The 25,028-nt window shown below is 39.3% G+C and overlaps 1 protein-coding gene across 4 annotated transcripts in view; it reads left to right on the forward strand.

The window, feature by feature from the left end:
- CASK (calcium/calmodulin dependent serine protein kinase) overlaps nt 1-25,028 on the forward strand; it is a 362,770-nt gene that overhangs the window by 230,002 nt on the left and 107,740 nt on the right. For all 4 annotated transcript variants that reach the window (XM_044911949.1, XM_044911950.1, XM_044911952.1 and 1 more), the window contains exons 8-9: nt 3,753-3,875; nt 17,969-18,052. In XM_044911949.1, the coding sequence (XP_044767884.1) occupies nt 3,753-3,875; nt 17,969-18,052 (207 nt within the window). The remainder of the gene's footprint in view (nt 1-3,752; nt 3,876-17,968; nt 18,053-25,028) is intronic.

Raw genomic sequence — 25,028 nt, forward strand, 5'->3', positions numbered from 1 at the left:
CACAGCTGAAAAATTTGCCACTTACATTCCAGGATAAACTGAAATGCCAGGATCACAACTGCATCTCATAATATAATATAGAGCCATTTTGGTGTGACTTAAACATTCCTATTCTTCTTTGGCTACCATGGATTGGAAACAGCACAGACTATTCACAGACTTGTGATTAGTATATTATTACTTTCCTTATTAAAAAATTAAAAATTCGTCACTGACACTATGAGTGGCTATACCAAAAAGACCTAAGGTATGCTTGGAAATAAATAAGCTTAAGGTCGGTCTCACTGCCCCAGCTCTTACACTCCATGGCCCTATACCATCCCGTATGGCCGAAGAATCAAATGCTGTATATGGGAAACATGGGGGAGTGTGTGTCTGGATACCAGCTCGGCACAGCTTATGTTGGGGAAGTTCTTTTTTGCCCCATATTACTGAAACCCCTACTTTCTATTCAAGAGAAGCACTGTTTCATTTTCAGCCATGCCTGGCAACATAAAAACCAAACACACAGGTTCGGGTAACACCAGACTCCAAAACTGTGAGACCTGTTAAGTTTTCATTTCCTCCCTAATGTTAGAATTTTATAAGGGACTTGAAGAAAAGGGAGGGGGGAGAAATGAAAGGTGAAGTAGCTTCGGGGTTGTAGCCTTGTCCTTTGAAACCATAAGTGAAACTTGTAGAGGTGAGCAGGTGAGAATGAGTTACACTTTCATTTTTAGGCTTGTGCATCACCAGCTTATAAGAGCCTGCAGGTTTACCTCTTATTTTGGTTGGACAGACTCTGTTAACAGAGAAAGATGTTTGAAATACAGGTTTTTCTGCTTCTCTTAGAGTCAGTTGGCCACTGGAGAATAAAATCAATCCTTCCAAGGTAACTAAATATCTCAGAAACTGCTTGTAAGTAGTCCTCCCCCTCGAATCCCTGGAAGTTTGTGAGTGGCTCTGAGGAATGCGTGGCCATGGCTTTCTGGTCGAATTTGGCCAAGTGAAATCACAGATACTTAACATAGGAAAACAAACACAATTAGCCATGCACCAGCATAATAATAATGCTAGCAGTAATGATAGCTGCCTCACACATAGCACTTCGTATGTGCCGGGAACTGTGCTAAGCACTCCTATGAACTCATTTTATCCTCCCAGCGACTTCTGACATGGTACCATATATTAAAATCTCCCACCTGCCTTTTGGAGCTATATATTTGCTAATAATAGAATCTTCCTTTATGTTAGTTCACTTGCTAACTTCCTGGTTTCCAAGACAATGTGCTTTGTTCCAACGGCCTCTGGTATTTGATTTTCTCTATTTTTAAAGCATTGGATAGTTTTGTTTGTTTCCTTGTAAGAAATTTGGACCGTTCACTCATGCCAAAAATTAAATGATTTTTAAACCCCCATTCTTAGTATTATAGTAAGTCAGATGGACGTAACAGCTATATCATAATTTCTGCACCTGAAGGTTTGAAGCCTTGAGGTTAATAACTTATTTACTCTTTTACTTGGCTAGCCTTACCTCTCACTTGGATTCACGGCTTTTTTTTTTTTTTTTTTTTTTTATACAAAAGCCCCACGTTTTCAGCAGCTTCGTTTGAAGTAAAGATCCATCTCTACCATCAGTGATAAACCTGGTGGGCCTTACATATATGTGTGTGTGTATATGTATATATATACATACATATGTGTGTATATATACACACATACTGTGCTGTGATTCTGTCAGCATTTATTTTTACATTTTTTTGTTACTGAAAATTTCAAACAAACAAAAATAGTAGAAATAACAGTACAGTGAACCCCCAGCTTCAATACTTAGCAACATCTAGCCAATCTGGTTTTATCTATATTCCACATACTACCAGGTTATTTTGAAGCCAACCTCAAAAATATAGTTTCATCACCCCAGTGGTTTAAGAACTATGAGCAAAATCCTTGATCTCTGGGGGTATTTTCAAGAAAATCTTGATGGCATCTTTTAAAAACTGTCATAGTTTATCAACTACTGCTGGTCTTACATGATTTTCCTTTAACTTTTTATTCTCATTTGCTAGTTTACTTGATCTTTTCAGGTAGATATCCGAGACTACTATTTGCCTGGAATATATGCTAACATTTAATATCAATGAACTTTCTTATAAAAGACAAAAATGTATTTCTCAAAGTATGTACAAGATGCAGTGCCATCTTCTTTGTTATACATAGCCAGTTGGTAGCTCCACATCAGGAGTCGAAGCACCCGTGGATTTAGTATACAAAGAAGTGAGAGTGTTCTGTTGTCCTGTTTTGTTCCCCTTATAAACTCAACCTCCCAGATTAATTTCAGCTACTCTTTCAGCCAAAGGAAGAGGAAAAGCCTGGATCAGACTCCCTCATAAATACGATGAGGGCATATACTTCTCAACCTCTACTCACCTCAGAAATCTTACCACCACTTTCAGATGACCTCTCAACCCCTTTCCCCGAGGACAGATCATTCCAACTTTAAGGAGCACATCAGCTCCAGGGTGGGGAAGAGGGAACAAGACTAAGCCTCATCTAACCATCTACATTATTTCAAACGGACCAGTTGATCACAATTTTAATAGGATGATGGCAATATGGCACTCACTTTAGTTAAGAGATCTGAGAAGCAGAAGTGACTATTGTTTGGAATTCTTCCTGTTAGGAAAAGAACAAGGAACATTTTTCATTCCCCATCTATAAGTATAGAGCCTCACAATAGCCAGAGCGAAGTGTCTAATGCTAACCCTTGGCCAACTATAATGATTCCTGTGTACTGTGATGCAAGCTGTGATTTTATTTGGCTTTAAGTTGTGATGACTTTATTCTCCATCTTTCTCCCTTAGAAGGTGACCTAGGTCTCCTCTGGCTCAAGCCATGGCATCGCTAGCTCCTGGGACCAGGCAGCTCACATAAATTCACCCAATCAGTCAGCTTCTTGATATTAAATAAGGAATGAAACCCTACTCGTCTCTCCCTGCCTGTCCCCACTGACCTCCCCAACTACAAACCCTAAGCATCCCTTCCCTTTTTTCTGCTTCCTGGTCTCAAACATACCCTTTTTCCCAGGAGCCGTCTTACTCTTTTCCTCCCAGATCCACTTTCTCACAAGTCTTATGTCTTTTGAACAACTCATGGTTTTTGTTCATTTGTTTGACTTTCGTCAATTGACCTTGTGACTTGGTTTTCTCATCTCTGTAAGAAGAACAAAAGTAACTTCACTGAAGACAATATACAAGTGATTTGGCTATTTTGTAGGGCCTGTGGTAACAGTATATTTGTTCCTAAATACTGAAATTGAGGTACAGTGACCAAAATATCCTACTAAGAACTTTGCATAACTTCATAATTACTGCACATTCCAATTTTTAAAAAGAAAATGTTTTAAAATTTCTTTAAAATTTTTAATTTAAAAATTTAATTTTAGTCCTTTCTTAGAGCAAAATACTAGTCTCTTTAGCTAAGGTAGAAACTACAGTCATGAGCATTCTATTCAATTATTAAAAATATTATAACTTAGGTGACAACAAGAACATATGTAAGGGATATTTACTGATGCAAAATCTCATAGAGGGAGCAACAACCACCACAGACTTTTGACTTTGTCCTCTTCCTTAGAAAGCAAGCCTTCAGAATCAGATTTCTGTTCTTTGAGAATTTTATTCACATTGAAACAGCATAGGAATGTTACATCGTAGTGCATATTAACTTCTCACTGGACGGTAACTATGGAATTTTCCTCTCCTTCTCTTCAGATGAATCCAAGGCAGTGGAGCCATATCTCTGAAAGTGCCAAAGACCTAGTCCGTCGCATGCTGATGCTGGATCCAGCTGAAAGGATCACTGTTTATGAAGCACTGAATCACCCATGGCTTAAGGTACGGGAGCCCATAGGTGGCCATCTACGCTTCGTGTGAACACTTCCAGCGACAGCAGTGTATTACTCTAGAGGGCGACTCTTCCCACCTCTTTTCTGGGCACTTTTTTTGAGTTTTGTTCACCTTGTTTGCTGTTTCCGGACAGCCTCTGTAAATATCTGAGCAGAGAATATACCATTCTAGTGACATTCAGCCATCAGAGGGAACAGAGGCAAATTAAGGCAGAACATAGCAGGGAGGAAGGCGTGTTTGTTCTCCACCGACACATGTCCCAAAGCTGTGCAACAAGAACAAGGGAAGTATTGCTGTGTTTATGACACAAAGTTGTGATCTTTCCTTTGGATGTGACTGTATGGGTCATAACATTATTTTTATTTCAGTAGATAACTAGATACGGATTTACTGTTTTAGGAAGAAGCTCGATTTTTAAAATTCTTTCTCTATCCCATCTTGCAAGTGAATTTTAAGGAAATTGTAACTTGGGACTTCAATGAAACAGCACTATTTGGTTAAGACATTCTACAGTTCAGTAATTCCAGCAAGTTATCAGTAGTGCAACCAGGATTTTAATTGCACCTACCACAATGCTTTCCTTTGCATGTGAGATCCTCTGTCTTTTACTTACTCAGGGACATCACTCCAGCATCCCTTTCCTGCATCATCACTTTTCTGGCTCTGTTGAATCTAATATGCTACTGTTTGTTTTTATTACACACACACACACACACACACACACACACACACACCTCCTGACCCCACAACCCCTTCCAGTTTCTGTTCCCGTAGATAGCAAAACTCCTAGAACTAAGTTGACTGTACCCATCCTTGCTCCTCTTTTTCTCTGTCTCCACTCAAGCCCTTGGAGACCTCATCTAGTTTTAATGGTCTTAAGTGCTATTTGTACTCTTATGAGTCCTGAATTTATATCTTCAGACCAGGCCTCTCCCCAGAGTGATTCTTTCTTAGCCCAGTGTGCAGTCTCGCCCCCTAATACCTCTCTGATTTCATCCCCTACTACTCTCCTCTTAGTCTGTTCCCCACATATTGGCCTCACTGTGGTTCCTCAGACAGCAGGCACATTCTGGCTTCAGTGCCTCTGTGTTCGTCATGCTCTTTGCCTAGAACACTCTTCTCCAGGTATAGTCATGACTTCTTCCTTCACCACCTTCAGATCTTTGCTTAACTGTCAGCTTCTTAGTAAGAGCTTTCCTGTCCACTCAGTTTAAAATTAGGGAGAAGGAGGGGCACCTGGGTGGCTCAGTTGTTAAGCATCTGCCTTTGGCTCAGGTCATGATCCCAGGGTCCTGGGATCGAGCCCCGCATCGGGCTCCCTGCTCAGCGGGAAGCCTGCTTCTCCCTCTCCCACTCCCCCTGCTTGTGTTCCCTCTCTCACTGTGTCTCTCTCTGTCAAATAGATAAATAAAATCTTTTAAAAAAATAAATAAAATTAGGGAGAAGGAATGCCCCCTGCCATCAGTATTCCCAGTCCCCCTTCCCTGCCTTAGTTTTCTCCATAGCATTTGTCACCATAAGACATACCTATATTTTACTTGTTTGTAGTCTATTTACCCTCTGTAAAATACAAGCTGCAGAACAGTGGGAATTTGGGGCTGTCAGTTCACTTCCGTCCAGCACTCTAGAAAGTATCTGGCGTATAGTAGGTGCTCAATAAATACTAGTTACTATTTAATGAATAAACAAATGAATGTTCATTGTATTACACCATGCTACTTCCCTAGAAATTATGCAAAAATAAGATATATTAAAATGTAAATTAATAATGTATGTTAGTGGCAATGACATGGATGATGATATTAGAGAACAGTTTTGAGATTCCAATGGATCCTGAGTCTATGTCAAGAATTTTACTTATCAGGGCGCCTGGGTGGTGTAGTAGGTTAAGCATCCAGCTCTTGGTTTCGGCTCAGTCCTGGTCTCAGGGTCGTGAGATCAAGCCCCACGTCAGACTCTGAGCTTGTGGGACAGTGTGGAGTCTCCTCAAGACTCTCTCTCCCTCTCCCTCTGCCCCTCCCTCCCTCCCTCTCTCTCAAATAAATCTTTTAAAAAAAAGAATATTACTTATCAAATCTGCATTCAACCCTCCGATACACAGCTCTAATTATTCTTGGCTTAAAATATTTGGTTCTAGTTATTCCTGATTTCCCCCAGAAAAGAGTAGGTAAGCAATTCTTAGATACATTCTTAGTATTTTTTTCTCCCAGAAATGACCAGTGTAGGAGGGACTCCTATTTCTCCTTTGCCTGTCTCAGTTTCTCCATAATGGGGATCTTTTGTTCATTAGAAGCTAGTTTAAATGCCAAAGGACAATGAAAATGGCAGCCATATTAGTCATTTTTAAGACCCTTTAGAAAATTTGGCTCTCATTACCATGCGTATCCTGATTAACATTTATTTTTGGAAACCCTTCTCCCTGCAGTGATTGTAGTTCTCGTTCTAAATAATCTGAGCTTAATACATAATAGATTTCTGGCATCAGAAAGATAACAGACAGAAAATGTCAGTAACTTAAATGAAGAAGTTCCAGAAGGCTATTTGAGCTCAGAATCATGTGCCATGTCTGAACTACAATTTACCTTCACTGCTTAGGTGCCATCTGGAGATGGAAGAATTCCATAAGAATGTTATCTAACTGTTGCAAACAGGCTTCTTATAGTTAAATACTTGTCCATGTATACTCATGAATCATTGCTGTGGATGTAATTGGTGTTAATTTTGTAAAGACTAAATTTAAGCTATAGTTTATATATGAAAAACTCCTGCATAACTGCAAAGTGAAGAAATAAGATGGTGAACGTCCTTGTAGTGAAGAGTGCCCAAAGTCATAATACCATGACTGGGTGTCAAAAGAAAAAAAAAAGATTTATTTCTTTGGTAAAACCACAAGAAAATGTCCTATTCAATCATGTCATATCGAAAAAGAATTTGAGTAAATAGACCAAGTAATATGTGAATGTCTTATGATTGTTAAATTATACTATGTTTAACGCCTTTATCTAAATTAGTGGTGTTTGCTATGAATATTCATTCCAGCAAAAATAGGACCAACTAAAACTGTACTTTCCTTATAGATGACTGAGCTCTTTTCACACTCTGTAGCCTTCATATGTAGACCCTAACGTACACTGGCTAGAATAAATCATGAAAAGAGTGTTGCTATCAGGCTAGTCAATTTGAATTTTGGAAAAATCTGTCACACCAAAGAGAGAAAGGCATAGTCAGGCTGCGAAACGGGTTTTCAGATGATACTAATACAACATAAACACCCAGAAATAAGCTCAAAGAAGTCACAGAGGAGAAGCATCACATGAATACAGAAGTATGGGCCCAGCTCACGGTCATCTGGAGCTCCAGAGAGGTCCAGGGGAGCATAGGCAAAACATCACCAAGTGTTCAGGGCATGTGGGGGTAGGAACAGGAAGCAAACTAGTATAGTACAAATGTCAGCTCTTTGAAGGATCGTGCAGTAATAGACTGGAAATTCTGGTTTGAGGGAAGAATACCTACAGTCCAGAATGCCAAATTAAGGACTTTAGATATTAGGGTGTAGATGGTAAAAAGCTACTGCAAGCTTTTGAGTGATGATACAGTACAAGCAGTAAAGCTCATACAATTCCTTTGGACTCTGTGTGCAAGTAGGTTGTCTGTTGGGGGTGCAAGCACTGGGGGCAAAGACAGCCGGTAAAAGCTATGGCTGTCCAGTCAGGAGGTAACAGGGGCCTGCACCCAGGGAGTAAAGGTGGAAGTGGGAAAGAAACAGACTGAGATTTTAAGGAAGGAAAACTGATGAGGCTCAGTGAGTGATTCGAGGTATTTGGAATTAGGAAGCCCCCAGGAGAGTCACACATGTAGAGTGGAAGTGATTTCTTGTAAACTTTTTATTTTGAAATAATTTTAGACTCACAGAGAAGTGGCAGAACAGGAGCACCTGGCCGGCTCAGTCAGTAGAGCATGCAACACTTGATCTCAGGGTTGTGGGTTCGAGCCCCATGTTGGGTGTAGAGATTGCTTACAAATAAAATCTTAAAAAATAAAATCTTCAAAAAATTTGGAAAAAGAAATGGCAAAAACAATACAAAATTCCCATGTACATTTCACCATTCTTTCCCCCAGTGATGATATGTTATATGACCATAACTAGGAAATTGACGATGGAACACTTAACTACAGGCCTTATTCAATTTTCACCAGTTTGTGTGTGTGTGTGTGTGTGTGTGTGTTTCTAGGAAATTTTATCACATGTATGGAAGTGTATAAGCACCATAATCAGGATATAGAAGTGCTCTGTCACCCCTCATGCTACTCCTTAATAATCACATCCTCCCTCTAACCCTAACCCCTGAACCACTGATCCATTCTCCATCACTATAATTCTTGTCCTTTTGAGAGTATTATATAAATGGGATTATACAGAATGTAACTGTTTAGGAGAAACTGACATCTCCAGGGTGTTTCTCTTTTCCTCTCACACAGCTACCACACTCAACAGCACTTCTGACACCAGGTGTGTCTGGGTTTTTTCTCTACACCAAGCAATTCTCTTGACACTAGCTGGGTGTCCTACATTTTAATTCAGTTCTGACACTAACTGAAATTAATGCAGACCCCACAGGTTAAGAGCTTGGTCCCACAAGACTGTCCCCCACTTCAGATGCCAATCGCAAGTAGTGGGTCCCCAGGTTACCCACGACTTCTGTCCGACTTGGCTACAAATTAGAGGTTCCCATAACCCAACCCACCCCAACCTTGGGTTTGATTGTTTGCTAGAACAGCTCACAGAACTGAGGGAAGCACTTATGTGTACCAGTTTATTTTATGATAAAGAGTATGGTAAAGGATACAGATGAAGAGATACACAGAGGAAGGTCTAGAAGGGTCCCAAGCGCAGAAGTTTCTGTTCCCATGGAAGATGGGGTACACCACGCTCCCAACATGTACATGTGTTCATCAACCCAGAAGCTCTCCAAACCCCATACTTTGGGAAATTTTGCAGAGGCTTCATCACGTAGGCATGCATTGATCATTAACTCTATTTCCAGCCCCTCTCCCCTCTCTAGAAAATGGGAGGGTGGGCTGAACATTCCAACCTTGTAATCATGACTTGGTCTTTCTAGTGACCAGCCCCCATCCAGGAGCCCACCAAGAATCACCTCATTAAAACAGACACTGCTGTCACTCAGGTAATGCCAAGCGTTTTAGGAACTCTGTCAGGAACTAGAGTCAAAGACCAAATATTAGAACAGAAGATGCTCCTAGTGCTCTTATCACTTAGGAAATTACAAGGGTTTTAGGAGCTCTGCATCAGGAGCTGGGATCAAAGACTAAATGTTAGAACAAAATTCTCCTAGCAGCCCTATTAAAAGGGTTTTAGGGCTCAGTGTCAGGAACCGGGGTCAGAGACCTACATATTTGTTATTACTTCACAGATTAGGTTTTCTTACTCAGCATAATATCCTTGAGGTCCATCCAAGTCGTTGTGTAGATCAATAGTTCATTCCTTTTTATTACTGAATAGTACTCCACTGTGTGTGTGTACAAGACTTTGTTTATCCATCCACCTTTTGAAGAGCACTTGGGTTGTTTCCAGTTTTTGGCTAATACAAACAAGGCTGCTATAAACATCTACATACAGATTTTCATTTCTCCAAAGTAAAAACCTGTGAGTAGGATTGCTTAATCCCATGGTAAGTATATATTCAACTTTATAAAAACTGCCAGATCATTTTCCAGAGTGGCTATATGATTTTTCTTTCCCACTAGCAGGGTACGAGAGAACCAGTCATTCTGTGTCCTTGTTAGCACTTGGTAATGTCAGCATTTTTTTAACCATTCATAATTGCTTTTAGGAACATTTTTATAGCACCTGCTTAAAAATCCCAGTTGGATGAGTCTAACATCTGTGCCTTCTCTGTGTTGATATCTGTTGGTTGTCTTTTCTCATTCAGTTGGAGATTTTCCTGGTTCTTGGCATGAAGAGTAATTTTAGATAGTATGCTGGACATTTTTAGTATCATTATATTATGAGACTATGATTCTTATTTAAATCTTCTATTTTAGTAGGCAGCTAACCTGATTAAATTCAGAACACACATCCTGGCCCACTTTTAGGGCTGTAGTTCATTTCCAAAGCCTTTGCGGTACTAGTCCGGTCTACCCCACTTGTGCACTGCTAATCTGAAACCTGGGAGGTATTCCATACCATAGTGTCATTTTAAAGCTCTTGCTGTGTTGATCCTGGTTGGTTTTATACATGGGTTTATTGCGGATGTGCCAAGGACTTCATACATAGATTGTAAGACCCCCTTCCCCAGCTCTCTTCTCTTTGTCATCCTGCTCCTGATCTCTCAGGAGTAGAGTGCCTCCTCCTCGCTGTTGTTTGCATCAGGCAGGGCTGGGAGGGTGGAAAGGGCTCTGAGGGGGAAGAAGTCGGCTTCTTTCATGGTGTTTCCCTGGAGTAGGGTGGATGCAATCAAAAGGGTTCTGTCCTGCAGAGCCAACCTCTTCTCCATCCTTGGCTAAAGAGAGTAGGCTTTTCTTGGGGCTCATTTATCTGTGTTCTTTGTCCTTGGAGATTCCCAGTTGCGGGCTGCTCTCACACCCAAGCGAGGATATGTTAAGAAGCAAAAAAAAAAAAAAAAAAAATTCCCAGCAATATCACCAAAGGATCACCCCTCAAGTCCTGGGATTCCCTCCCTAGTCTGCCTCTTCTCCAGCTTTCAGAGCCTTCTGTCAGTGATTTAGAAGGGAAAGCAAGTAATTTCTTTGTTATCAAGAACTCTAAAGAATTAAGCTTTGGAAGAATGAAGGGGGGGAAATCGGAGGGGGAGACGAACCATGAGAGACGATGGACTCTGAAAAACAAACTGAGGGTTCTAGAGGGGAGGGGGGTGGGAGGATGGGTTAGCCTGGTGGTGGGTATTAAAGAGGGCACGTTCTGCATGGAGCACTGGGTGTTATGCACAAACTGAATCGTGGTACACTACATCAAAAACTAATGATGTAATGTGTAGTGATTAGCATAACAATAAAAATCAAAATTTAAAAAAATTAAGCTTTGGAAAAAGAAGTGTTTATTCCGTTGAAAAAGGGAGTCCTTTAAAATTCTGCACCAGAGGCACCTGGGTGGCTCAGTCGGTTGAGTGTCTGACTCTTGGTTTTGGCTCAGGTCATGATCTCAGGGTTGTGAGTCGAGCCCACATCTGGCTCTGCACTCAGCAGGGAGTCCTCTTGAGATCCCTCTCTCTCCCTCTCTCTCTCTCCCTCTGCCCCTCCCGCTGCTCATGTGCGCCCGCGCATGAAAGACATGCCACATGTCTTTCAAGCCACTTTCCCTAGGCCCTGTCTTTCTCTCACACTCAGCATTAGCTAGAAAACCAATCTCCATTGTACTATCTGCAGAGACTACAAGGAGTCTGAAGACACTATTTTTTTTTTAATACCAGTGGAAATTTTTTCCATTACATATACCTAAGATGTTAAGCAATATCAGTTTAAGCAAAATGCAGACAGATTTTAACCTCAATTCAGCAGTAGTAATAGACTCCCTACCAGCATTGTCCAATAAGAACTTTCTGTCATGAGGGCAGTATTTTATATCTGAACTGTCCAGTGTGGTAGCAACTAGCCATATGCTTGAAATGTGTCTAGTACAACTTGAAGAACTGAATTTTTAATTATATTAAATTTTTTTAAGATATATTTATTTATTTGAGAGACAGTACACATGCAGATGGGGGCAGGGGCAGAGGGAGAGAATCTCAAGCAGACTCCCCACTAAGCATAGAGCCTGTCTCAGGGCTTGATCTCACAACCCATGAGACCACAGCCTGAGCCGAAACCAAGAGTCAGACACTTAACCAACTGAGCCACCCAGGCATCCCTTAATTATATTTAATTTTAATGAATTTAAATTTAGTCTTACCTAGTGGCTACTGTACTAGACACAGAAGATTTAGACTCTTCATTCAAAAACATGCTGTTACTTGGTTCGCCCTTTATTGGAAACAGTGAATAAATAAAGACAATTAGAAATGGGTCACAGGTTTGGTCCCCTGTAATGTTTACTATATTTTATTTTTACCTTTTTCTTATGTGATAGGAAAAATATTATCATTTAGAAAACAACCAAACTTATTTAGTAAGCTGTTTGTTGATACATGCATATGTACATACTTACAGCACTCCTAAATTACTTTACATCAGAGGTTTGTACATGTTGACTAACAAAAATAATCATTTTTTTATTTTATTTTATTTTATTATGTTAGTCACCATACGGTACATCATTAGTTTTTGATGTGGTGATCCACGATCCATTGTTTTCGTATAACACCATTAAAGCCGATCATGTACCTATACAGCATCTCATTTAATCTTACTAAAAATCCTGTAAGATTAGTTTTCAAAAACAGCTGAGAGAATGTAAGGTCATAGAGCCAGTACCTAAATGACCCAGAATTTGAACAAAAGTCTTTCTGACTCCAAAATCACTGTCTTTCTGCTCTATTATACAGCTCCTTTTCATTTGGGTTCTTTTTCTTCTTGTGTTAAAGACCTTCCTGGGTTTACTTGTTTTCCCCTCTATTCTATCAAAATGCAAAAGCAAGTTTTACTCAAAAAGTAAAACAAAGCCCATTTTGATGTTTGTTTTTCAGTATATGTTGGTTAAATATCACCAGGCATAACACAACTTAAAATTTTTTTTACAATTTTTTAAATTGAAGTTTAGTTGACATATGTTTTGTTAGTTTCAGGTGTACAGGATAGGGATTCGACAGTTCTGTACATCATGCAGTGCTTGCTACAATAAGTGCAGTTACCATCTGTCACCATACAAAGGAATTATAATATTATTGACTATATTCCCTGTGCTGCACTTTTCATCCCCAAGACTTATTTATTTTATAACTAGAAGTTTGTACTTCTTAATCCCCTTCACCTATTTTTGCCTGTTCCCCCACCACCACCCTCCACTCTGGCAACTACCAGTTTGTTCTCTGTATTTATGATTCTTTTTCTGGTTTTGTTTGTTCATTTGTTTTGTCTTTCTTTTTTGTCTTATTTCTTTTTTTAAGTAGGCTCCATGTCCAATGTGGGGCTTGAACTCATGACCCTGAGGTTGAGAGACATGTTCTACCAGCTAAGCCAGCCAGGCACCCCTGTTTTGTCTTTTCAATTCCACATATAAGTGAAATTCTATGGTATTTGCCTTTCTCTGTCTGAATTAATTTAGCATGATACTCTGTAGGTCCATCTGTGTTGTTGTGAATGGCAAGATTTCATTCTTTTTTATGGCTGAGTAATAGTCCATTGTGTGTGTGTGTGCGTGTGTGTGTACCCCATCTTCCACAGTAACAGCAATCCATTAAAAGATTCTATTGCTTGTTATAGAATGCTAATTTTATGCTTGTCTCTGCTAGTTAATTATTCGATAAATTCTTATGTCTTCTATTGGTGAACCTGTTCTGGCTTAGTGCAGGAAAAGATTAAGTCCCTAAAGATAATAAAATCATTTCCAAGATGTTTAGCATATAGAATCTGGCAGATGTGCAAATTGTAGTCATTTTGACATCAAGCATTGTATGTGCACTCAAGAAAAATATAATTTTGCTCTCCAGTAGAACTCGTTACATTTAGTCATTAATATAGAAAATAAATTTTAAAGGGTTTGTATTCATTCCTTAGGAATTTCAATGATAATAAGGTGAAATTTTGACAGGATTGACTATAAAATTCTACATTTAAATTCAAAAATAAATTTTGTCAGCACATGATACCAAAACATTAATTTTAGAAGTGGCTCACATGCAAACATGGATTTTTAGTTATAAAATAATGTGATCTTGAACTTAATTTACAAATGTTATATAGTATCCAGATTAAGAAAATTAAGAGGCCCACTTCATACTAATTCATCTTCATCAGGTATAATGCATCTCCTTTTTCCCAGCTGCATAATAGGATATAATGATATGTTCCTACCTTGTTGTGAAGAGTAAGTAACATAAACATGTAAAGCACTAGAACAATGCCTGGCACATAATAAGCCACTCAATAGGGCGCCTGGGTGGCTCAGTTGGTTAAGCGACTGCCTTCAGCTCAGGTCATGATCCTGGAGTCCCGGGATTGAGTCCCACGTCGGGCTCCCTGCTCAGCGGGGAGTCTGCTTCTCTCTCTGACCCTCCCCCCTCTCATGCTCTCTATCTCATTCTCTCTCTCAAATAAATAAATAAAATCTTAAAAAAAAAAAAATAAGCCACTCAATACATGCTAACTATGATGATGATAGTTATGTCCATTTGAGCCATGACTTTTGAGATAATTAATGTGTAGAATTATCTCTACTATCTTAGATAGTTGTAAAGAATAAATAAGAGGGGCACCTGGGTGGCTCAGTTGCATAAGCGTCCAGCTCTTGATTTCAAGTCAGGTCATGATCTCAGGGTCTCGAGATTAAATCAAGCCCCGAGTCAGGCTCCGTACTCAGCAGAGTCTACTGGAGATTCTCTCTCTCCCTCTGCCCCTCCCCCTGCTCTTGCATGCTCTGTCTCTAAAATAAATAAATCTATTTAATTAAAAAAAGAAAAGGAGAAGAAATGGGATAATGCCTGTGAAAGTCCCAAATTCAGTGGCTGGGACAGAGTTAAATGCCAACTTAATACCTTCTAAATGTTTATGACCCTCCAAAAATTCATTTCCAGCCCAGATTTCTCTCCTGCACTCCAGGCTTGTATGTCCAAGTACCTACTTGAATCTCCACTTTAGATATTTGAAGCATAACATAGTCAAAGCTACAGTCCTGATCTCTTCCCCATCTCTGTTGGTGTCAGATTCCTAGTTGCTCACACTGAAAAACTTGGTGTGGTCTTTGACTCCTCTCTTTCTCTCACACCCCACATCAATCTCTCAGAAAATCCTGTACTCTCCACCTCCAAAATATATTCAGAATTAAGAACTTCTGTTCTTGGAAAGACACTGTAAGAAAATGAAAAGCTATGAACTGTGGGAGTATCTGATAAAGGACTTACATATTTAGATTACATAAAGAATCTCTTCTTTTGAACTGTAGTTAACATACAATATTATATCAGTTTCAGGTGTACAACATAATGATTCAACATTTATATACATTATGAAGTGACCACCATAATAAAACCTAGCTATCATCTGTCACTGTACAGAATTGTTACAATATTATTAACTGTATTCCCTTTGCTGTACATTATATCCCTGTGTCTTATTTATTTTATAACTAGGAGTTTGTACCTATCAATCCCCTTTCCCTATTTGGGAAGAATTCTTAAAACTCAATAATAAGAAAACACACAACCCAGTTCAAAATGGGAAAATATTTGGAACAGACACTTCTTCTACAAAGAAGATACGTGGATGGCAAATAAGTACATGCAAAGTTGCTCAACATCATTAGTCATCAGAGAAATACAACATAATGCCACAATGAGATCTCTATACGCACATGTATCAGAATGACTAAAATCAAAAAGACTAACCATACCAAGTATTGGCAAGGATGTAGAACAACTGGAAGTGATACATTGCTTTAGAAATGTAAAATACTTTGGAAAACAGGTTGGCAGTTTCTTAAAAAGTTAAACATACTCCTATAATACAACCCAGCCAGTCTACTCCTAAGTATTTACCTAAGAGAAATGAAATACATGTCCATACAAAGACTTGTATGTTAATGTTCATAGCAGCTTTCTATGTAATAGCCAAAATTTGGAAACAACCCATGGTCAATGAACAGATGAATGGATAAACAAATTATGGCATATCCTTACAGTGAAATGCCACTCAGCAATAAAAAGGACTGAACTGTTGATACTCGCAACTTGATGGATGAAGTTCAAAACCTTTATGCTGGGTGAAACAAGTTGGAAAATGAGTACGTACTGTCTGGTTCCATTTATATAAAATCCTAGAAAATGCAAACCAATCTACAGTGACAGAAACAGTGGCTGCCTGGGGACTGATAGGGAGAGGACAAATGGACCTGGGGAAACTTCTGAGAGTGATGGGTATATTCATCATCTTGATCGTGGTGATGCTTTTATGCTTATATACATCAAAACTGATCAAATTATACATTTTAAACATGCAGTTTGTTATATGCTAATTATCTCAGTAAAACTTTCTGCAGAAAACAAAATATATTCAGAATCTATCTCCTTTTCACCTTTTTTATTTTTCCATCTGATTTTTTTTTAAGATTTTATTTATTGATTTGTCAGGGAGAGAGAAAGAGCGTGAGCAGGGAGAGCAGCAGGCAGAGGGAGAAGCAGGCTCCCTGCTGAGCAGGGAGCCCAATGCGGGGCTGGATCCCAGGACCCTGGGATCATGACCTGAGCCAAAGGCAGATGCCTTAACCGACTGAGCCACCCAGGCATCCCTCCATCTGATTTCATCTGTCATCATCTCCCCCCTCCCAGATTACTGCAGTTGCCTTCTAACTGGTCTCTCTGGCCCCCCCCTTTTTTTCTTAAACGCTTGCTCCCTTCTAATCTGTTCTCAACACAACCGAGAGTTCCTTTAAAGTTGTCAGATCATGTCACTTCAGCTCAAAACTCTCCAGTGGCTCCCTCTCCCACTCAGAATAAAAGGCTTTTTATGGCCTACCCCAGCCTTGTCACCTCTCTGATCTGATCTATTTACTCCACACATATGGGTCTCCTTGCTAGTTCTTGAAAATTCCAGGTGCACTCCCTACTTTGGGCCTTTGGATTTGTGGTTCTCCCTGCCTAGACCACTCCCTCACCACTTTTGGGTGTCCTCACAGTAAGTGAGGCCTACTTTGACCATCCTATTTTAAACTGCAGTGTACCCAATCCCTCTTACTCTGCTTTACTTTTTGCTTTATTCCATAGCACTTTCATCATACTCCATAATTCGCCTTTTTGTATTTTCTTCTCCTATTCGAACATGAGCTACACAAGGGCCTGAATCTGCATTGGTTTTGTTTACTCACGTATCCCAAGTGCATAGAACAATGCCTGGCACATAGTAGGCTCTGAAGAAATATTTCTGAAATGAATACTTACCCAAATCTGATACATTGACAAATTAGAGTAGAACTAAAGGGGGTGTTAAGAAGAATGACAAGAGGGGCGCCTGGGTGGCTCAGTCGTTAAGCGTCTGCCTTCGGCTCAGGTCATGAGCCCCACATCGGGCTTCCTACTCAGCGGGAAGCCTGCTTCTCCCTCTCCCTCTCCCCGTGCTTGTGTTCCTGCTATCGCTATCTCTCTGTCAAATAAATAAATAAAATCTTAAAAAAAAAAAGGTTTAAAATGGGTTGACAAGAGGTTTAAAATATACATGAGGAATAGTTGAGGCAACTGGAGACATCACAGAGTAGACTTAGTGAAAGCATGATCACCCTCTTAGCCACTGAAGGGTTATTACATGGAAGAGGTAGTATGTTTGCTCCGTGATGTCACAGAGGACAGAGCTAGCCCAAACAAGCCAGGTATGGGCCCAGGCTAAGTAAGAACATTTTTACTTTCTTAAAATTGTAATAAGCTGCCGTAAAATAATGATCACCTACTGGACAAGGTCAAACAGAATAATCCTCCATCAGGGATTGAAGAGGATCCCACATGGGGAAATGGTTGAATTAGATGGCCTTGAAAAGTTTGTTCTAGTTCAAAGATACTGTGATTTTTTTTAAAAATCCAGTTATTCCAGATGACTCCAAATGCTCAATCATTTGTGGAGTTAATTTTTCACGTGCTCGTTTTACCTGACAAGATCATATCAAAGGTAACTTCATACTTTCATAATTATGGTTAATTATCTTAGCCATATAGCCATACCTGAAAATTATATAACCCATTATTTTAGCCTTTATTATTGCTGAAAAGATTATTTTGCTATCACTTTTGACCTTAATAGCCTTCATTTGAAAATGTTTACCAGTATCATGGAATAAAATCTCCAGTATTCTAGAATTCAATCTAAGTTTCATATTTAAGAAATTTGGGCTTTATTCTTTGTTTTCGATTAAGTTTCTTCACTTTTTTAAATGGCTACATATGTTCATTATCTTTCTTCTTTTAAAGGAGCGGGATCGTTATGCCTACAAGATTCATCTTCCAGAAACAGTAGAGCAACTGAGGAAATTCAATGCAAGGAGGAAACTAAAGGTAATTAAAGAAATCAGCAAAAAGCTTTCTTACAGCTAAATTCTCACTTCTGAAACTTATTTCAATAAGATTTTGGTTTTTAAATCATTTAAGGTAATATCTAAGTGTGAATCTAAACAAGAGGTTATAATAAATGGAAGATTAATCACATTTTAGATTTGTATTATCCTGAAAATTCATAGCAGAGATATAATTACTTTTTCTAATTTTTTTAAGTATTTATTATTTATTTATTTGAGAGAGAAAGCAAGAAAGAGCACAAGCAGAGGAGGGAGAGGGAGAAGCAGGCTCCCCGATGGGCAGGGAGCCCAATGCGGGACTCGATCCCAGGACCCTGGGATCACAACCCAAGCTGAAGGCAGACACTTAACCAACTGAGCCACCCAGGCATCTCCATTTTCTCAAATATTTTGACAAAATGTGAGTTCAGCTCAATGGAAACAATACTGGATTAGAATTGGACAACCATCACAAAGTAGTAAAAATCCCCACTACCTTGGTCTACTAGAAAATATTTTCAAATTACCTTTCTCACCTTTTTTTTATTCTTCTAGGTACCTTTCTCCTTTTACCACTCTCTTATCCTCTACCTCACCAAAAAAAAAATGATTATTCATATGGAGAGCCCATTTGATTTTAAAAGGTTTTGAAAAAAACACCAAACAAGAATAATGGAGTCTTTTAGCACTATTCAAAAAATAAATTTATTTATTTATTTATTTATTTATTTATTTATTTATTTATTTATTTGAGAGAGAAAGAGAGAAGGCAGGGGCAGAGGGAGAGGGAATCCCAAGCAGACTCCACGCTGAGCTTGGAGCCCAACAGAGGGCTCGATCCCACAACCCTGAGATCATGACCTGAGCCAAAACCATGAGTCGGACACTTAACCAACTGAGCCACCCAGGCACTATTCAAAAATTTTATGCGACAGCATTTGCCTTCCCCCTGCTCTTCCCAACAGAGGAAACTCATATTGTGGTCTTAAAATTAACTTATATTTGAATTATTTTTTATTACCATAAAAAAATAATTTTTAACTCTCTCCTCTAAGTGGTTGATTGGTTAGTAGTCCTCCTTAGCCCGTGACTCCTGCCAACTATAAAACTTCGTAGTTTTCAGATATGTCATAAATCACAATACCATTCACTATCCAACCCTGAAATATATGAATAATTGTATACAAGTCTAGATTTAGAAGAACATTTATATGAATTTGGGGGAAACTAGGCCACAATATTATGCTATAGAGCTGAACTGTCGATCGTGATAGCTGGTAGCCTCGTGTAGCTATTTAAATTTAAATCAGTGAAATTTAAATAAAACTAAAAGATCAGTTCCCCAGTCACACTAGCACATTTCAAGTGCTCAGTAACCAAATGTGGCTACCGAATCAGACCACACAGATATAGGACATTTCCATCATTGTAAAAAGTCCTATTGGACTGTGCTACTCTCCAGCAAGGGAAATTGCAACATGTCATTGTTGGTGATGATGATTCTCAGTTAAGCCTCTGCCCTAATTGTTTTTGCAGTCAGGGATTCAAACTGGCTCTTCTCTGTTTGCTTTAAAAGTCCTTGGCAAAAATAATTATTAATGACATGCCATTATCAGGATGGCGCCCAAAGAAGTTTCCCCATCTTTGATATACACCTGAACCAATATAGGCTACAAGAGAGAAAAAAAATCTTACTATCCAAAGTGAAATTTGGTCAGCTGTTTTTGAAGTTCATTTCCTCCCCAAAGAAACCATTAATTATGCTTTTTTTCCCTCAATTCTTCCCTAGCCTTTTTAACTCTACTACTGCTTTGGCCTTTGTGACATTGCCCTGTCTGGGGCTGAACCTTTCATTGCGCAAGTACAGGCCTTTTACCATAGGGCTCAGGTTTGTCCTATCACAAGAAACCCATGCTGTAGTTCTCCCAGTGCCACAAAATCAGACTCGGGCCTAAAATAGCCACAGTGGTGACTAAGATTCATTTGGACAGGGCAAAGCTGTTCCAGCAGAGAGGGGTCATATGAACTTACCACATCCTTTTGCAGAGCTATTTAAAGTTTCAAGACCCACCAAACAACCTAGAATTAGGAACATCAGCAGGGTTGTCATTGAGATTTTTTTTCAGCTTCTGGTAAGGCTTTATTCCTTTGTGTGATTCAGCCACCCTGGCTAAAACATGTTATGCCTACCCTCCTCAAGGAACTCATTATCCTCATTCTTCCTCTTCTGTGAGCTTCTAGAACAGAGATTGCAACTTTGCTAGCTTTCAGAACCCACCACACACCTTTTTTTCAAGTGAACAGCTAGGTACCCATCCTTCTACCCAGACACTGTTTTTAAACTCCTCAAGTGTTGCACAACAAGCTAATTTTTATGACTCCCTTTGAAATGATTAAAAGGGAAGTTCACAGAAAGCAGTAGAAAATTGCTTTTATTACTTAGAGGAAGGAAATTTTTATCGTCTGTGGCAAGAAGAAACAGAAGGAGTACAGCATTATGGGAAAGAGTGGGCTCTAGAGCTACATTGCCTTGGGGGAATCGTGGCTCTGACACTTCCTAGATGTGCGACCTTGAGCAAGTCATTTAAATTCGCTGTGCCTCAGAGCACCTGGGTGGCTCAGTCAGTTGAACATCTAACTCTTGATTTTGGCTCAAGTCATGATCTTGCGGTTGTGAGATCGAGCCCCACTTTGTGCTCCACACTCAGCGCAAGGCTCCTTGTCCCTTTCCCTCTGCTCCTCCCCCTTGCTCCTGGGCATGCGCGCGCACGCTCTCTCTCTCTCTCAAATAAATGAATAAAATCTTTTAAATAAATAAATTCTCTGTGCCTCAGTTTCCTTAGCTACAAGATGGGGATAACGATAATAGCTAACTCATAGGGCTGTAAGAATTCAATGAATTAATGTAGCAGTTAGAACAATATGTGGCTGTCATAAGTGTTCCATACACTTATTCGTTATTAACCTTACCCATTGTTGTTACTGTTTTATTATGATTTTTTTTAAAGATTTATTTATTTGAGAGAGAGAGTGCATTCAGGGGGAGGGGAAGAGGGAGAGAGAGAATCTCAAGCAGACTCCACACCCGTGCGGAACCCAACTCGGGGTTCAATCTCACGACCCTGAGATTATGGCCTGAGCAGAAATCAAGAGTTGGTCACTTAACTGACTGAGCTACCCAGTCGCCCCTATTTTATTATGATTCTAATGTTAATACCTTTGACTTGGTACTCTGTTTATAAATAACTGTAATTCCAAAATGGACACTCCATACCATTTTAGCTTTTCTCTAGTCATTGACGTTAACATTTTAAAGTTTTTTAAAGCTTTTTAAAATATATAGACGGGGCGCCTGGCTGGCTCAGTCAGTGGAGCATGCAACTCCTAATCTTGGTCAGGGTCGTGAGTTTAAGCTCCACATGGGACACAGAGTTTACAATCCAATCAATCAATAAATAAATAAGTACATATATATGTACACACATACATACATACAAACAATGTGTAGAACACCAAAAATCTCACTGGATAATCTCTGTTTATGTATTTCTTCCAAAGTAATTATGCTTAGACTATTCTTTGATTATCATTTTCCCTCACAGTATGTAGAGAAGATCTTACACTTATAGTATATTGTAATATTTACTTCTCTTCCATTACTCGCCTCAAGTGTCATTTCCATTATGAGATACACATTCTTTAAAGCAGTGGTTCTCCAGGTGTGGTCCCCGGACCAGCAGCATCAGTATCACCTTGGAACCTATTAAAAAATACAAATTCTCAGGCTCCAGTACAATCGGGAAATAAAACAAAATAAAAGATAACCAGATTGGAAAGAAAGTAAAACTGTCATTGTTTACAGATGACATGATCCTGTATGTGGAAAATCTTAAGAAATCCACAAAAAACTAATAGAAATAACAAACAAGGCTGCCTGAGTGGCTAGTCGGTTAAGTGTCCAGCTCTTGGTTTTGGCTCACGTCATGATATCGGGCCCCTGGGATCAAGCCCCATATCAGGCTGTGTACTCAGTGTGGAGTCTGCTGGAGAATATCTCCCTCTCCCTCTGTTCCTCCTCCCCCTGCTTGTGCTCTCTCTCTAAAATAAATAAAATCTTTAAAAAAGAAAAAAAGGAATAACAAAGAAGTCCAGCAAGGTCACAGGATACAAGATCAGTATACAAAATTGAATTGTATTTCTATATATGAGCAATGAATAATCTTAAAATTAAGAAACAATTCCATTCACAGCAGCATCAAAAAGAATTAAATGCTTAAGTATAAATTTGACAAAAGAGGTGCAAGACCTGTAAACTTATATTGCTGAGAGAAATTGAAAAACTAAATTAATGGAGAGACATTTAGTGTTCATGAATTGGAAGATTCAGTATTGTTAAGATGACAGTGTTTCCCCAGTTGATCTATAGATTCAACACAATCTCTTAAACAGAAATTGACAGATTGATCCTAAAAATTCATATGGAGATGCAAAGGACCAGAATAGAGAAAATAATCTTGAAAAAAGGACCAAGTTGGAGGACTCGTACTTTGCACTAACAACTATAAAGCTACAGTTATCAGGATTCTGGTACTAGTATGGGGCCGGGGTAGACATGTACATCAGTGGACAGAACTGAGAGTTCAGGGATAAACCCTTATATTTATGGTCAGTTGATTTCAATAGAAGTGCCAAGGCAATTCAGTGGGGGAAGGAGTAGTCTTCTCAACAAATGGTGCTGGGACAGTTGGATATACCATGTGCAAAAAGAGACATAAAAGTCCACATATTGGATGATTCCATTTATTTGCAATATCTAGAATAGGTATTGATATCTGTAAATCCATAGAGACTGAAAGTATACTGGTGATTGCCAGGTGCTGGGCAGTGACTGCTTAGTGGGTATGGGGATTTGGGGGTGGGGGGAGGTGATGGTGTTTTGGAACTAAACAGAAATGGTGGCTGCACAACATTGTGAATGTACTGAATGCCGTTGAATTGTACACTTTAAAATGGTTAATTTTATGTAAATTTCACATAGCCCACTTTTTTTTAGACCATATAACAAAATACTCTTCTTACATACTGGTTGCCTCTTCAGTACACTTAAGAGATATGACACATTCCCATAGTAACAGTGGCTCACTGCACCACCCAGCTTACCCAAGGGACCATCCCTCCCTCAGCCCTGGTTATGCTAGAGGTTGGAGGGGCATGTGGTTTATTGAAAAAGCCTCATGGTTGATTGTGCTATGTCCACCTTATTGAGAATCCTTACTCTTAAGCACAAACTGTAATGGTTCTAAAAAATTCCATCATATTATATATAGCATAACTTAATTAACCAGTTATTGGACACAGAAGTCACTTCCAGTTTTCCACAGCCATAAATACTATTGGATTGTCTGTTATCATTAATAAACCTTTGTATATCTGTGATTATATTCTTAGGGTAAGTTCTGTGCTAGTGGAATTGTTGGCATCAAAGTATATACATGTACTGAAGACTTTTGATCTCTAGAAATAACTTGCCCTCCAAAAGGCTTATGCCTGTTGGAATAAATTTTTATGTATTTTTGGTGGTGAGTTTTACTTTTGAGGTTGAACCTTTTTCTCATTCTGAAAGTTTTGTGGAACTTTTTTATGCCAGAATATAAAACAATACTCATTTTACTTTGATGAAATTTCAAGATTATGGCTCATTATTCATTACAGTAATATCGATACTCAACAATCAGAAAGTGTTTCTTTCCATATTTGTACATTCATTTTGGCATTTAACCTCTCGACAGGCTACAGGAGATGATAAATCCCTAATGAGAAAATTATTTGAACAGTTAGCGTTGAACATCATTTTCAGACCATCTTTCACATGTAGATTTAAAAAAAAGTTAATGGAATCCTGCATGTGATTTGAATTATCACACACTTCTTTTTATTTTCCTCTCTTTTGTTATTTTGTTTTACATCTTTGAGTGATAGTAGAAAATTTGTGTTTCTCATTTTGGTTACCAGACATTTCAGATGTTGGGTTTTCTCCCTCTTTTTGTTTTACACTAAGCTCTAGAATTTTAATACTTTTCTTTAAAAAAAAATCCTCTACTGGGGCGCCTGGGTGGCTCAGTTGTTAAGCGTCTGCCTTCGGCTCAGGTCATGATCTGTGGATCCTGGGATCGGGCCCCGCATCGGGCTCCCTGATCCGCGGGAAGCCTGCTGCTTCTCCCACTTCCTCTGCTTGTGTTTCCTCCCTCGCTGTGTCTCTCTCTGTCAAATAAATAAATCTTCAAAAAAAAATAAACCTCTACAAACAATACTTCCTTTAATAAACTCCATAGGCCTCAGTACAAGACTAGATATGAGAATCGTATTTTCTCAAATTGAATATTAGGATGAGTGAGACTATGATGTAGGCTGTCTAGAAAATCTGTGCTCTGCGGGGGTTGTCTCTTTTTTTTTTAAGATTTTATTTATTTATTTATTTGAGAGAGAGAGAGAGACAGAGAAGCAGCATGAGAGGGGATAGGGTCAGAGGGAGAAGCAGACTCCCTGCCGAGCAGGGAGCCCGACGCGGGACTCGATCCCGGGACTCCGGGATCATGACCCGAGCCAAAGGCAGTCGCTTAACCAACTGAGCCACCCAGGCGCCCTGCGGGGGTTGTCTCTTAAGGAGACACACCTGTACTGTAACCCTGGGTGCCGTCTACTTGGGAGTTACTGAGCAAGGAGTCAGGTCTGGGAAGGTGCGTGCTAGGGGAATGTGTATCAGCGTCTGAGCTTTTCTAGGGAAGAGGCTCAAGAAAGAATCTGTTCTAGAAATCATCTCCTTTGCTTCATGAATTATCTCTACCTCTAGAAAGCAAATTTCTCTACAGTGAAGCATGTCGAAGAAATTTTGTAAAAAAAAAAAAAAAAAACAACAACAACAACCGACTGTGTCTCGGTCGGTTAAGCATCCAACTCTTAATTTCCCCCCTCGTTGT

The sequence above is a fragment of the Neomonachus schauinslandi genome, chromosome X (genome assembly GCF_002201575.2).
Source record: "Neomonachus schauinslandi chromosome X, ASM220157v2, whole genome shotgun sequence".
NCBI lineage: Eukaryota > Metazoa > Chordata > Mammalia > Carnivora > Phocidae > Neomonachus > Neomonachus schauinslandi.